This window comes from Lepidochelys kempii, chromosome 1 (assembly GCF_965140265.1).
Source record: "Lepidochelys kempii isolate rLepKem1 chromosome 1, rLepKem1.hap2, whole genome shotgun sequence".
Lineage (NCBI taxonomy): Eukaryota > Metazoa > Chordata > Testudines > Cheloniidae > Lepidochelys > Lepidochelys kempii.
The window spans coordinates 97,849,881-97,866,111 of NC_133256.1; the positions used below are offsets into that span (position 1 = coordinate 97,849,881).

Below are 16,231 nucleotides of genomic sequence, written 5' to 3' on the forward strand. Positions count from 1 at the left end.
CTCCCAGCTGGCCCAAAGCCAGATAATTTTGGTTTCCAAGCCTCCTCCAAATGTCATCCTGTCCACCTATCAGCATTCGGACCTGTGTAGATCTCCGGACCCACAAAAGTGACAGGGTCAGGAGTCCCAGACCCCATGCTCTTCAGCTTGTGGCTTGGTATTTGGATTGTCAGCGAGCCTAGAACACTCCCGCTCTGAAGCGATACAGGTCATCGTTAACAGTAACTGGAAGGACTCCACTAGAAAATACTGCCTGTCCAAATGGAGGCAGTTCTCTGTCTCAACCCAGCAAAGCCATATATCCCCAGAGACAGCAGATATTTCACGATTTTGGAATATCTTCTTGCCCTCAAGGTGATGGGCCTCTTCCTTAGCTCTGTGCACTTTCATCTGGCAGCAGTTAGTACGTGTTGTCTGCCAATGGAGAGTTATTTGATCTTTACCTACCTGGTAACAGCCAGGTTTTTGAAGGGCCTGATCAGAACCTTTCTGTCAGTCAAGAAACCAGCACCTGACTGGGATCTTGATTTAGTGCTCTCCATATTCTCTGAGCCACACTTTGAACTGTTAGCTATGTGTTCCATGTCTCACCTGTCAATTAAGTTTGCCTTCCTCATTGCCAGTAGGGTAGGTGAACTTAGAGTGTGAATGGTTGACCCACCGTACACTATATTTGATCAGGATAAAGACTTGCTGTGACTACACCCCAAAATTCATTTCTGAAACTGTTTCAGAATTTCACACAAACCAGTCAATTCACTTACCTGTAATTTTCCCGAAGTCCCATCCCTCTAGTGAGGAGGGGAGACTTCATTCCATCGAGGTGAGATGAGCATTAGCATTTTACTTCAGAGAATCATGTAGACTGTTTGTTATCATAGCATAACACATATGAGGTTAAGCTGTATCCTCTCAGAGAATCTCCATGTGAATCTCTGTCTGTATCCTACTCTATCAGTTAGTATAGCTTCCTCTCCCACATGGGGTAAAGGCTCACTCTACAAGGGCACAGGCAGCCTCAGTAGCATCACTTCAAGAGATGCCTCTGATTTATATTTGCAAGGCATCTACGTGGAGTTCCATCTACACATTCATGAGACATTACTTGGTCCAGAACACCTTTTGCATCCTCACACCCTCCTCCTCTCCGAGTACTGGTTGTCAGTCACCACCAGCAGAATACTCTCCAGGACCAGGACTTAAAGAAGAAAAAGAAGTTTCTTACCATATTGTAACTGGAGTTCTTTGAGGTGTGTGGTCTCTATCTGTATTCCACTACCCATCCTCTTCCCCTCTGGTTCAGCTCGGGATCTGATTTTCAGTAAAGAAGGAACTGGCGAGGCGGTCAGTCCGCCCCACCCCTTATGCACATGAGGAGAGCTGGGGCACAGACATGGGCCAACAGACTCTGCTTGCAAGAATTCTCCAGTGTCTGGCGCAGGAAGCACATGCGTACCCCCAAGGGAATACATATCGGGACCACCCATCTCAAAGAACTCCAGTTACAGTAAGGTAAGGAACTTCCCTTTATTGACTGCCCCTGAGACTGTGACACAGTTTCACTTTAATTTTGTTAAATCTGGGATAAATGAGGGAGAAATATACTCCTTAATCTGTGGAAGATACTGTTTTCCTCTATTTCTGAATGTATATTGTTTCTAACGACGAGGCACGGTGACAGCACATTAGGCATCAAATTCCTTTTGACAAAGAATTAATTATATGGAGGAAGAAAAGCCTTTGTGGATAACTTTGGGAGTGTATGACCATAAGCAGTCTGGAAAAATAATTCATATATGAATAACTTGGTATAACGGAGACTACTACTATGCTAGCAGTAGTTCATTCAGATTTTGTAATGCTTTCTTTTGTTTTTTAGGTATGGCTGGACCTTTTGAAACCTATTATGAAACAGATTAGAAGTAAGTGCTTTCTTTATGTCATTTACTGAATCAGTCCAAAAATACTTGAATTAGATTAGCGGTTCTCAAACTGTCAGTCGGGACCCCAAAGTGGGTCGGGACCCTGTTTTAATAGGATCACATGGGTTGGTTTAGACTTGTTGGGGCCTGGGACTGAAGCCGAAACCTGAGCCCCACCGCCCAAGGGCTTGGGCTTCGTCCATGGGTGACGGGGCTCAAGTTACAGGCCTCCTCCCTGGTAGGCGAGGCTGGAACTTTAACACAGACACACAGACACACACACACACAGACACACACACAGACACACACACACACAGACACACACACACACCCCCCGGCTGGGGCTGGCTCAGACTTCGGTGCCCCTCCTGGGGTTGTGTAATAATTTTTATTGTCTGAAGAGGGTCTCAGTGCAATGAAGTTTGTGAACCCCTGAATTAGATGAAAGGTGCTCTCTCAATTAGAACATTAACTTTAAAATTTGTTTGGGGTTTTTTTGCCATCAGATGTACACCAATAATATATATTGTGTGCTATTAAGTTGTAGTCATAGTGATATTTTAAAATCAAGCAGTCTAGTAATTAAAATTAATCTTTGGTAGCCAACCAATACTTTTGTTTAATAGCTAATATTTATACATGCACACAATACACCTTTGACCAGTGTTAGAGTTTATTACAATAAGGAGGAAAGAATGCAATTTAAATGTTACCAATTTACATTTATATATAGCCTGCTTAAGCTGTTGATGATATCCCTTTGATATTGAGCGTACTGAGTCAATTTCTACTGAACACAATAATAATCATCGTGTTTCTGTATTTAAAGTGTTTTACTTTTGTCATTTCTGGTTTTAAACTAAACTTTGTGTAGAAACACACATGGGCGGTTTATTCCAAAGCCCACTGAAGGAGCCAGACAGTGACAGATTTTAGAAAGTTGTTTCAAGAACTAGACGTAACAACTTTATTTCTAGTGGCATCAAGGTAGGACTTGAGGATGTGGAGACGGAATATATGCTGAAAGAAAGAAAGGGATTAACAGAAAAGGTGGTTTACTTAAGGGTGCAAAATTGTCAGCAATATTCAGGATGGAGGAAAAGAAAGGGGGAAAGAAAGAGAAGGGAGTAGAGAAAAAGACATTAGTGGGAAGGTGTTTAGGCTTCCTTTTATGATCTGTTAAACAAAGGTTATTAACTAATCTGAGGAATATCAAAAATACTAGCAGGAGACACAGACTTAATGCTTATTATTTGAGACTTATTTCTGCATGAGAATGTGCAGACTGTTACAAATGTTTCATGAATTTTCCTTGATCTCTTTGCTAGGACCTAAGCATGTTGTCGTAAAATTTGTGGTGAAATTCTTTCCACCAGATCATGCTCAGCTGCAAGAAGAACTGACAAGGTTAGTGATTCTGTAATTCTGCTTTTTAATTCCTTAATGGATAGCAGTGGGGAGGAAAATGGGAAGCACCAGAAGATGAGGGCAGGGGGTCTATTATCTCTCCTTTCCTCGGGATGTAATTCATTGGAGCATGCTGTGCAAAGAAGCACCAGGGAGATGTGATGCAGGAGCCCACCATTTCTTATGCAATGCAGCAGGAGGTTTCCAGGAGGAGCAGTGGGATAGGGGAACTAGCCAAACTCCCGTACTTTCAGTCCCTAGTGGACCTGAGCAGTGAAGGATCCTGGCCCCCTTGAGAACTCCTCTCCTTGAGACCATAGCCTGACTATCTGGAAGAAGCTGAGGCTGCCAAGTGCAGCAGCTGGACCACACGATCACATAATCCTTTTGAACTCATAAGATTCACAAAAACGGTTTTATGACTGTTGGGGGTGTGTGTGTGGGAAAACTGTGAGGGAGCGGAGCGAGTAGGATGAGATATAAGAGGAAACAAGGGAGAAAACATATATCTACTACGGCTAAATTGTGTACTTAGATATGTGCTTAATTTTTTATTTTCATTAAAGTGGTGATTTAAACTTTATTCAGTTTGTGAAGAAATACACGCTAGCTCAGTTATCCTTCTATCAGAAAAAGAGGAATATTCCTATGTATATGTGTAGAATCATAGTATTATGGAATATCAGGGTTGGAAGGGACCTCAGGAGGTCATCTAGTCCAAACCCCGGCTCAAAGCAGGACCAATCCCCAACTAAATCATCCCAGCCAGGGCTTTGTCAAGCCTGACCTTAAAAACCTCTAAGGAAAGAGATTCCACCTCCTCCCTAGATAACCCATTCCAGTGCTTCACCACCCTCCTAGTGAAAAAGTTTTTTCTAATATCCAACCTAAACCTCCCCCAACTTGAGACCATTACTCCTCTTTCTGCCATCTGGTACCACTGAGAACAGTCTAGATCCATCCTCTTTGGAACTCCCTTTCAGATAGTTGAAAGCAGCTATCAAATCCCCCCCTCATTCTTCTCTTCTGCAAGCTAAATAATCCCAGTTCCCTCAGCCTCTCCTCATAAGTCATGTGCTCCAGCCCCCTAATAATTTGTGTTGCCCTTCGCTGGACTCTTTCCAATTTTTCCACATCCTTCTTGTAGTGTGGGGCCCAAAACTGGACACAGTACTCCAGATGAGACCTCACCAATGCCAAATAGACGGGAATGATCACGTCCCTCGATCTGCTGGCAGTGCTTCTACTTATACTGCCCAAAATGCCGTTAGCCTTCCTGGCAACAAGGGCACACTGTTGACTCATGTCCAGCTTCTCGTCCACTGTAACCCCTCAGGCCTTTTCTGCAGAACTGCTGCCTAGCCGCTCGGTCCCTAATCTGTAGCGGTGCATGGGATTCTTCCGTCCTAAGTGCAGGAATCTGCACTTGTCCTTGTTGAACCTCATCAGATTTCTTTTGGCCCAATCTTCTAATTTGTCTAGGTCCTATCCTATCCCTACCCTCCAGCGTATCTACCACTCCTCCCAGTTTAGTGTCATCTGGAAGCTTGCTGAGGGTGTAATCCACGCCATCGTCGAGATCCTTAATGAAGATATTGAACAAAATCGGCCCCAGGACTGACCCTTGGGGCACTCCGCTTGATACTGGCTGTTAACTAGAAATGGAGTCATTCGCTACCTGTTGAGCTTGATGATGTAGCCAGCTTTCTATCCACCTTATAGTCCATTCGTCCAGCCCATACTACTTTAACTTGCTGGCAAGAATACTGTGGGAGACCATATCAAAAGCTTTGCTAAAGCCCAGGAATAACATGTCCACTGTTTTCCCCTCATCCACAGAGCCAGTTATCTCATCATAGAAGGCAATTAGGTTAGTCAGGCATGACTTGCCCTTAGTGAATCCATTACTGACTGTTCCTGATCACTTTCCTCTCCTCTAAGTGCTTCAGAATTGATTCCTTGAGGACCTGCTCCATTATTTTTCCAGGGACTGAGGAGAGGCTGACTGGCCTGTAATTCCCCGAATCCTCCTCCTTCCCTTTTTTAAAGATGGGCACTACATTAGCCTTTTCCCAGTCTTCCGGGACCTCCCCCGATCGCCATGAGTTTTCAAAGATAATGGCCAATGGCTCTGCAATCACATCAGCAAACTCCTTTAGCACCCTCGGATGCAGCGTATCTGGCCCCATGGACTTGTGCTCGTCCAGCTTTTCTATATAGTCCAAACCACTTCTTTCTCCACAGAGGGCTGGTTACCTCCTCCCTATACTGTGCTGCCCAGTGCAGTAGTTTGGGAGCTGACCTTGTTCGTGAAGACAGAGGCAAAAAAAGCATTGAGGGCATTAGCTTTTTCCACATCCTCTGTCACTAAGTTACCTCCCTCATTCAGTAAGGGGCCCACACTTTCCCTGACCACCTTCTTGTTGCTAACATACCTGAAGAACCCCTTCTTGTTACTTTTAACATCCCTTGCTAACTGCAACTCCAAGTGTGATTTGGCCTTCCAGATTTCGCTCCTGCATGCCTGAGTAATATTTTTATACTCCTCCCTGGTCATTTGTCCAATCTTCCACTTCTTGTAAGCTTCTATTTTGTATTTAAGATCAGAAAGGATTTCACTGTTAAGCCAAGCTGGTCACCTGCCATATTTATTATTCTTTCTACACATCAGGATGGTTTGTTCCTGCAACCTTAATAAGGATTCTTTAAAATACAGCCAGCTCTCCTGGACTCCTTTCCCCTTCAAGTTATTCTCCCAGGGGATCCTGCCCATCAGTTCCCTGAGGGAGTCAAAGTCTGGTTTTCTGAAGTCCAGGGTCTGTATTCTGCTGCTCTCCTTTCTTCCTTGTGTCAGGATCCTGAACTCGACCATCTCATGGTCACTGCCTCCCAGGTTCCCATCCACTTTTACTTCCCCTACTAATTCTTCCCATGTTTGTGAGCAGCAGGTCAAGAAGAGCTCTACCCCTAGTTGGTTCCTCCAGCACTTGCACCAGGAAATTGTCCCCTACAGTTTCCAAAAACTTCCTGGATTGTCTGTGCACTTCTGTATTGCTCTCACAGCAGTTATCGGGGTGATTGAAGTCCCCCATGAGAACCAGGGCCTGCAATCTAGTAACTTCTGTTAGTTGCCGGAAGAAAGCCTCGTCCGCCTCATCCCCCGGTCTGGTGGTCTATAGCAGACTCCTACCACGACATCACCCTTGTTGCTCATGCTTCTAAACTTAATCCAGAGACTCTCTCAGCTTTTTCTGCAGTTTCATACCGTAGCTCTGAGCAGTCATACTGCTCTCCTACATACAATGCAACTCCCCCACCTTTTCTGCCCTGCCTGTCCTTTCTGAACAGACATGAGGTTCAGAATGCGGGAGCCAGTCAACATTTTTTGTTGAGAAAGTTTTTAGGCTGAAAAATACAGTTTAATCTAAACCAGAATTTGTCATGGGAACATATTAGGGCTGTCGATTAATCACAGTTAACTCACGCGATTAACTCAAAAAAATTAATCATGATTTAAAAAATTAATCGTGATTAATCGCATTTTTTAATCTCAGTGTTAAACAATAGAATGTCAATTGAGATGTATTCAATATTTTGGATGTTCTTCTACATTTTCATATATATTGTCTTCTGTGTTGTAATTGAAATCAAAGTGTATTTTTTTTATTACAACTATTTGCACTGTAAAAATGATAAACAAAAAAATAGTATTTTTCAGTTCACCTCATACAAGTACTGTAGTGCAGTCTCTTTGTCATGGAAGTGCAACTTACAAATGTAGAATTTTTTTTGTTACATAACTGCACTCAAAACCAAAACAATGTAAAACTTCAGCGCCTACAAGTTCACTCAGTCCTACTTCTTGTTCAGCCCATCGCTAAGACAAACAAGTTTGCTTACATTTACAGGAGAGAATGCTGCCCTCTTCTTATTTACAATGTCACTAGAAAGTGAGAACAGGCATTTGCATGGCACTTTTGTAGCTGGCATTGCAAGGTATTTACGTGCCACATATGCTAACATTCGTATACCCCTTCATGCGTCAGCCACCATTCTCAAGGACATGCTTCCATGCTGATGACACTTGTTAAAAAAAAATGCGTTAATTAAACTTGTGACTGAACTCCTTGGGGGAGAACTGTATGTCTCCTGCTCTGTTTTACCCGATTTTGCCATTTATTTAATATTATAGCAGTCTCACATGCTGACCCAGCACATTATGTTCATTTTAAGAACACTCACTGCAGATTTCACAAAATGCAAAGAAGGTACCAATGTAAGATTTCTAAAGATAGCTACAGCATTCGACCCAAGTTTTAAGAATCTGAAGTGCTTTCCACAATCTAAGAGGAATGAGGTGTGGAGCATGCTTTCAGAAGTCTTAAAAGAGCAACACTACTGTGAGGAAACTACAGAACCCGAACCATCAGAAAAGAAAATCAACCTTCTGCTGGTGGCATCTGACTCAGATAATGAAAATGAACATGCGTTGGTCCGCACTGCTTTGGATTGTTATCGAGCAGAACCTGTCATCAGCATGGACGCAGGTCCTCTGGAATGGTGGTTGAAGCATGAAGGGACATATGAATATGTAGTGCATCTGGCACGTAAGTATCTTGCAACACTGGCTACAACAGTGCCATGTGAATGCCTGTTCTCACTGTCAGGTGACATTGTAAACAAGAAGCGGACAGCATTATCTCTGGCAAATGTAAACATTTGTCTGAGCGATTGACTGGACAAGAAGTAGGACTGAGGGACTTGCAGGCTCTAAAATTTTACATTGTTTTGTTTTTCAGTGCAGGTTTTTTTGTACATAATTCTACATTTGTAAGTTCAACTTTCATGATAAAGAGCTTGTACTACAGTACTTGAATTAGCTGAATTGCAAAATACTATTTCTTTTGATTTTTTTACAGTGCAAATATAAAGTGAGCAGTGCACACTTTGTATTGTGTTGTAATTGAAATCAATATATTTGAAAATGTAGAAAACATCAACAAATATTTTAATAAATGGTATTTTATTATTATTTAACAGCGTGATTAATCACAATTAAGTTTTTTTAATTGCTTGAGAGCCCTAGAACATATGAATTCTGATGAAAAAATTAATTCTATGGCAAAGGCCATAATGACACGTTTTCTTTCATTTCAGTCAAAAACATTAATTTTTTTTGTTTCAACATTTCTGATTTTTAAATTTTTCAGAATATTTTTGTTCTACAAAATGTTGATATTTCAGCTCTCTGTTCTGATCCAGAACAGAAACTAATTTTGAAATGTTGACATTTCCATGGAATGAAAATCCTGGTTTCCAAAAGGTTTCCTCCTATCTGTGTAATCTCCTTTATAAAATCCATCCCCACCTTGGTGTTCCTCTGCATTTATTCCTGACTTCTTTTATTTTGGTAAGTGAACCATTGAGCAGAAAAAAAATATTAATCCCTTTTCCTGGCCTTGAAATTGAAAAAAACCCAAAGTGTTTATTTGAAAGGCCGGCTAAAAAATATTAGAGGACAGGACTAACTGAAAACTCCTAATATTGTGTGACGAGCAGAGAATTTCCCAGCTCTGAATATATTAAACTGAAAATTCAGTAGCTTAGTATGTGTACTGTAAATAGATTTTAGTTTATCTCTTTCTGCACCTAGAGACATGGTTCTGAATCTTGATTACTTTTTTTTTTTTTTTTGTGGTTAATTTTAAATTTGCAGCTAAGAATCTTTTATGTGAATGTTAAAGCATATGTTTGGGACAGTGTCATTGCTGAGAACACATCATGCTGGGGGGGGGGGGGGGGAAAGCACTAATGTGAAGTTTGCATGGCTGTGAGAACACATCATGCTGGGGGGAAAAAAGCACTAATGTGAAGTTTGCATGGCTATGAAAAGACTTGGAATGTCAGACTATGCCTGTATCTTTTAATGGGTTTCATCATTGCTAGAAAAGGAGAGGACCTAGTATTGGTTTTAAAAGGAAATTGATGTAGAGCTAGAATACATCATTTCACTGTCTGCCATGTTTGCACAGTTCTAAAATCTAGGGGCCATAATGACACAATTCTAATTAAGATTAGCTACCATGTGATATACAGTATATTCAGTTAGGTTAGAAAAGCTAATTTGCCATCCTCTCTAGCTGTGTTTCTGTCTGTCTTCTTCCCTTTCTCCCCTGGTAGACTGCTCCAAAAGGTTACCTTCTTGCTGGACCCATTACAATCCAGGCTAAGTAGACAATATTATAGTCCTAGATTTATGGATTATACTGCAGAGTTTGCACTAGGGATTAATCTATTTTGTCGTTTTCCTCTGTGCTGTGTATATAATTTGTGTAATTCTAAGTAGTCTGCAATAATCCAAACCAAACCAGCATGATCATTGTACCAGATTCTGTATCAGTGCTGGTTAACGTCTCATTTTCTACACCCTCACCTGGAGCTATTACTTTGCTTTCTTCTGACAAATACAATATTATCGGTGACTTTTCTCATGATAAAATTCTTCTGCATGATCTGAAGTAAAACTGCTCTGAAATGTCTACATATTAAAATCCGATGACAGCTACTAGATGGCATAATAAGCCGAGGCCAGTTATCTGGTAATTCTGTGTTGATTTTGTGTGGTACTACTGTCCTAGTGGGAACTGGCATCCCCATGCTATCAAAATGCTCACATATATAAGCAAGATTTAAAAAATGAAATAAAATCATACAAAATGACCGTGCTTTCCGAAAGAAGCATCCCAGAGTGTGCTCTTTGGCCCAGATGTGTAATGCACATGTTTGCATGTGTGAAGAGGGGAGAGAAGAGACACTTCAGTAAGAATGTAAACATCTCTAGTTTTATAGCTGTTACGACCCAAAACTGGTCCATGGTTTGTCTTGTGCACAGCTGTGATATATCACAAGTCCAGTGTAATCACTTTCAGCCTACCTCCCTGTCTATTTTAGTTAATCCTTGTTTGCTTTGTAATGTCCTCTGATCATCAGTTTATTAAATAGTGAGTTTTTTAACTGCACTCTCCTGAGAATGTGCAAGGCTATAACCACAAAGCACAAAATGGCACCTGATTTTATTACCGGCTTTGTCTGAGCTAGTTCACAGTAAGTGCCATCCTCCCTAGAACCTTGCAAGCAAAGCATACGATTTGAAATAAACAAAATATGTGGATGCAGCATTAACATGGCATTGTTAAAATCACACACTGCATTATCAAAATATATGCAGTTAATTTGGTGATTCTGTTTCAGAGAAAAGAAAGCTGCTGTCAAGTTGCACACTTCTTCAAGGTACAATAAGTTTTGCCGTTGTGCTTCTATGGAGTGCTCACTCTTAGAGCTTGGTGAAATTTTTCAGAGACCTATGTAATTTGCCAGAAATGCAGTTTTAGTCTGCCCCGAACTACTCACAAATTTGAATAGTTTTGGACAATTTTTTCCCTCCCATCACTTAGATGGAATTCACAAAATGAGTGGTGGTGCCTTCCTTTATTATCTTTAGCTCAGTAGTTAGGGCACACTGTGATGTGAGAAACCTGGATTTAGTGCACCACTCTACTGTATAACCTATATTCTAGTAGTTAGGGCAATTCCCCCATCTGCCTGGTCTGGTGAAGGAATTTGAACATGGATCTCCCACACTGCATGAGTGCCCTGACTGCTGGGCTCTCAGATACTCTGGGGCATGGTTCTCTCAGTCTCTCCTGCTGAAGCTGTTCCATATTGTATAAAATACTTGAATAGTCATTGGGTCACACAGAGAGTGTGAGAGTGACTCTTTAACCTGGTGGCTAGGACACTCCCCTGGGAAGTGGAAGACCCGAATTCAAGTCCCTTATACAAGTATTTAATTATACATAGTAGAACAGCTGCAACAGGAGAGATTGAGAGACCTGCCTCAGAATACTCTATGGCCCAGTTATTAGGGTACTCTCCTGGAAAGTGGGAGATCCAAATTCAAATCTCTTCTCCGCATTAGGCAGAGGGGGAAATTGAATACAGGTGAATGCCTTAACGGCTGGATTACAAGTTATTAGAGGATGGCATCTCTACCTTCTTCTCTTTGGCCATTTTGTGAATCTTACCCTTCATTTCCTTTGATTTTATTTTAAAAATGGCCTGGAAACTAAACATTTAGTTTGACCTAAAATGACTTTTTTTTCTTTCTTTTTTTGATTTGCAAAGTGATTCATCGGTTTCAATTTGAGTCAAACCAAGTTTTTTGCAGTTTTTTGGAAACAATCCAAAAAATCAGTTATTTGTCCAAAAATTGCTTGAAATGCGGAAAATGTGTTTTTATATTTTTCAAATTTAAATTAAGCAAATTCTCTTCATGTTTTTTCTTTAAGTTTAAAAAAATGACTTTCAGGCTGACAAGAAGCATAGTCTTCTAAGGAAAAATCTCTTAGAAAGCTATGGAAAACTGAAATTAAAAACTCACTGGGTTTGTAAAAATGTTTTGTAATTTTAACTAGAATGCTCACTGCAATGTGCTTGTAGAAACAAATGAATTATCATAGCACCTTAAAAACATGAGTTAAAGCTGTCACAGCATGTGTCTCAGCACATTTGTGCTTACTAGGTGTACTGAAGCAGATGTGATAGCAAATTCACTGTTGACTAGGGGTCACCAAATGAAAGTAATAGGCAACAGGTTTAAAACAAACGAAAGGAAGTATTTTTTCACACAGCACACAGTCAACCTGTAGAACTCCTTGCCAGAAGATGTAGTGAAGGCCAAGACTATAACACAATTAAAAAAAAACAAAACTAGATAAGTTCATGGAGGACAGGTCCGTTGGATGGACAGGGATGGTGTCCCTAGCCTCTGTTTGCCAGAAACTGGGAATGGGCGACAGGGTGGATCACTTGATAATTACCTGTTCTGTTCATTCCCTCTGAGGTGTCTGGCATTGGCCACTGTCAGAAGACAGGATACTGGGATAGGTAGACCTTTGGTCTGACCTAGTATGTCCGTTCTTATGAAGTCAAATTGCTCTGGGTGTCCCAGTGTATCTTGTTTATCTGCAATTGTCTTGTAGATTGAAAGCTCCTCGGGGCAGACATTGATTTTTACTAGTGTCTTGAACAGTATCGAGTGTGTTGGTGGCACTTAACAGCTGGTGGTGATGATATGAAATCTTCAGAGAACTATTTTGAAACTTATGGAGACAAGAAATAGAGATTTTAAGTGAAATGTTCTTGATCATATTTGCTGTTTGACTAGTGATCAGAGAAGCAAGGAATGTAAATTAAAATGTTTTTTAATTTTTTAAAAAGAAAGTACAAATAATTGCATTATAAAAGATTTAAAAGTATTGGTTTTCTAAACATTTTGTGGGGATTTTGATGCAGGAGTCTCTGGTGTTAATACTAGTCCTGTGGCTAACTCTGTATCCCTGTTTGTTGCTTTGAAAATGTGTCCATAAGAATCTGGTTTATACCCACTAAAGCAAAGAGATGCATAATGAAGAAAAAAATCGGCAATATCTGAGCCTGATTCTGCAAGCGTTCTATGTTCAGAACTCTAATGGAAATCTGTGAGCTTTCCATGCCTGGAGGTCTGACAGGATCACATCTGCTAACTGTATTGACTTTTTATCTTATTGTGTGGCAGTATTACACAGTTGCTCTGTTGTGCCTTTGTATGGATGAAATTGTTATATATGCATCCTTCAGAGGAGATCCGTGAGAGGAGGGATTGTCCAGTCAGGGTGTTGTCCTGGGACTTAAGAGACCCTGATTCAGTTCCCTGCTCTGCCAAGGACTTCCTTTGTGACCTTGGGCAAGACACTAAGTCTCTCTGTGCCTCACTTCCCTTTCTGTAAATGGGGATAATAATGCTTCCCTAACTTGCAGAGGTGTTGTGAGGATAACAACATTTAAGATTGCGAGGTGATCAGATACCATAACTAGATAGAGATGTTTAATCAAGGCCTCACTCCTCATTATCCGGCTAGGAGGGAGGAGGACAGGAGACACTGGATGTGGTTTAAGTAGACCACAACTTTATTCCTAAATGTCAGGGAGTCCCTGGTGGATAAAAGCGCTCAGTGCGGGTAAGTCCATACTCATTTACATATGCATGAGGGGAAGCTGCTGTCAGACCTCCCCCTGCACCCATCCTGGTCCCCAGCCAACCCGCTGCTGGGATCTCACCAACCCCACACTTGAATGAGGATTAAGGGGGCTATAAAAGAGGGGGGTTGGCTTCCTGCCATACTCATCATAGGAGTCGCAAACCCCCCCCCCCCCCGTTTCCTCTCCTTTAAAGGATACGTCCTTTATGCTTTCCCAATCAATTTTATCTGATCACCGTATCCCTTATCTACAGAGTATCTACGCTGGACATCTGCCACAAAGAGCTGCCAGCAATTAGCTTGGCGCCCTCCCCCCGCACACCTAGCTGGGTTCCCAGAAATCTTCTAATGCCCCTTTTAATATCAGCCAAAAACGTGTCAGCTCCCAAGTCTGACAATAGAATCCCATCGTCCCTGAATAATTCTGGTGCCCCATATGCTATGTCTGGATGAGAAATTATTAACCCCCCTATGCAACATATGAATTTGATTACCTCCCTATTCACATACTTCCTAGCCTTGCTGACCTAAGGGGGCTTCACAGTTCCCTGCCACACTCTATGTTGCAACGAGTCTGACCAAATAATTTTTATTCCTGGGAAAAGTTCCAGGATCTGCCCCAAATCCTGCTTAGCTCCAGTCATTATGTCCACCCCTTTACATGTTCCCAGATTATTTTCTCTGAGGTGAACCACATCCTTTTTATTAGCAAACTCCTTCCCCAAATGACCATTGCAACCAAAATGGGGGGGGGGGGAATTCCAGAAATGTTTTATTCTGCACTACCCCTTTTTGTATCCAGGCAGAGGGGCATTGCTGGGCGCACCACCTGCCTGGGTAAAATACCCCAAAACCTGTACCTCCCGAAGCATCCGAGTAGATCTGTAAATCAGCCTTGAACAGCCTTGAACCGCCCTCTACAGACACTCCGTTAAAATGAAACTGTTCCAACATCTCCACGTCCCCAGGTCTGCCTTCGTCTCTCCAGTAAATCTTATAAAATGGTGAGGTCTGGCTATGCCTGTGGTGACCGCTGCAGGCCAGGCACAGTATGCCTGCCCCGAGAAACCACCTGCCAGGCAAAGTGAAGATGCCCAATAATAGATTGTATCTCATGGAGTAGTGTAACCTGGCTGGCTGTTCTGCTTCTCCTAATCAAGCCCCTAGTAGCTCCTAAAGCTTATCCTGCGGGGCGAGTCATATACCCACCAGAGTGTCTAGTTCAATCCCCAGGTAGGTCAGTGTAGCGAATGACCCTCTGTTTTTAACTTCTCTAGGGGTACCCCCAATTTTTTAGGCAGAGCCTGTCCATCAGGCTAATACACTCATCTGAATTCACCTTGCCTACAAACAAAAGTAATGTACTCCTGCTGTAAATCTGCTTCCTGCATCACTGCCCATGGTAGCACTGTACTAAATTTTTCAAATGCCAAACAGGATATTGCACATCCCTTGGGCACAGCTTTCTCAAAATAGAATTGTCTTTTGAAAGAGAAATCCAAAAAGTTCAAGTCAGAAGGTTGCAGCGGTGGAAAATCAGACTTGATATCACACTTGGTCATCAGCGCCCCAGGCCATAAGACCTAACCATGTGCACAGCCTCATCAACAGAGGAATAGCCAACAGAACACAAGACTGGGTCTGTTCCATCATTAATTGAGCTACCCCATGCATATGACAGGTGATGAATTAAGTGATAATCACCCAGAGCTTTCTTTGGCACCAAGCCTAAGGGAGAAACACGCAAGTTCTATATAAGTAGATGATCGAATGGACCTGCCTATTCTCCTTTAATTCTTGCATAATCTTTTTCTTTACAATATAACCCACTCCCACTAAGGACTTAAATTTTTTTGACATTACATGACTTCTTTACCCCATAAAGGGGATACTAAACACTGCAATAAACTCATTCAATAATATGCTCCATCCATCTTATTAGGGTAATCTCAATAGAGCACCTTAACACCTCCAGTTTATCTGGAGGTGGTATTTTTGTCCAACTCCCTATTTTAAGACCCCCCCACACACCCTTTCTCTGTGCTGGGCTCCATATCCTGCTCCTGACCCCAGGGGTCTGTGAGCGGCACAGGACTTGCCTCCCACATTGTTGTGGCAATTGCGGGCTGTATGGGCCCCAAAGTGCATTTCACATGCCTGAATTTGCAGATGCGATGAAAACGACTGCTTTCATTAAATGCCTAGCAGATGTGATTATGAGCCTCAGGCCTCTGGCAGGCTTGCTGCAGAATGAACAGGCCATTGTTAGTGTGGAAACCAGGCCTTCATAGTGTCTTCATATACCACGGTGTATAATGCGGTATGTCCCATCAGATCCCAGTTTGTGTTGCAACGTTCAATCTAAACAGTTCATCATAGTGAAACCAAGCCATGCCCCCAAACGTGTTCTATGCCCGCCTGATTATATGCATCTATTTGAACAATGCTGGGCTTCTGTCTGGATAGGCCTCTGCAGGAACTCCAGCGTAGATCAGGAAGGCGGCTTCCCAATTTTCCCCAGCTCTAACCACCCATGTAGCCCCCTAGCTGGCCCTGGGGCAGCAGTTCTGTCCTGTGAATTCACGTTCCCTATCAGTAAGTGAGTTGCAGGGTGCTTATAAATCACCCCCTCGTAAGGACTCTGCCATGTCTGCCTGTTGCCTGCCTCCCACGCTCAAGCCCATGCTGAGTTTCCATTGTTACCACTTCCAGATCCCCCACACACACACACACCTGCCCATTGAGGCACCCAGCTCCTGCAACAACTAAAGGTTGGCTTGCAACAGTTGTGTAATGCCATTGGCTTCTGTAGAAGGTGTGTGT

At 42.2% G+C, this 16,231-nt stretch overlaps 1 protein-coding gene across 6 annotated transcripts in view; it reads left to right on the top strand.

The window, feature by feature from the left end:
* Positions 1-16,231, top strand: part of FARP1 (FERM, ARH/RhoGEF and pleckstrin domain protein 1) — a 349,582-nt gene that overhangs the window by 226,969 nt on the left and 106,382 nt on the right. For all 6 annotated transcript variants that reach the window (XM_073348144.1, XM_073348134.1, XM_073348154.1 and 3 more), the window contains exons 4-5: positions 1,880-1,922; positions 3,251-3,329. In XM_073348144.1, the coding sequence (XP_073204245.1) occupies positions 1,880-1,922; positions 3,251-3,329 (122 nt within the window). The remainder of the gene's footprint in view (positions 1-1,879; positions 1,923-3,250; positions 3,330-16,231) is intronic.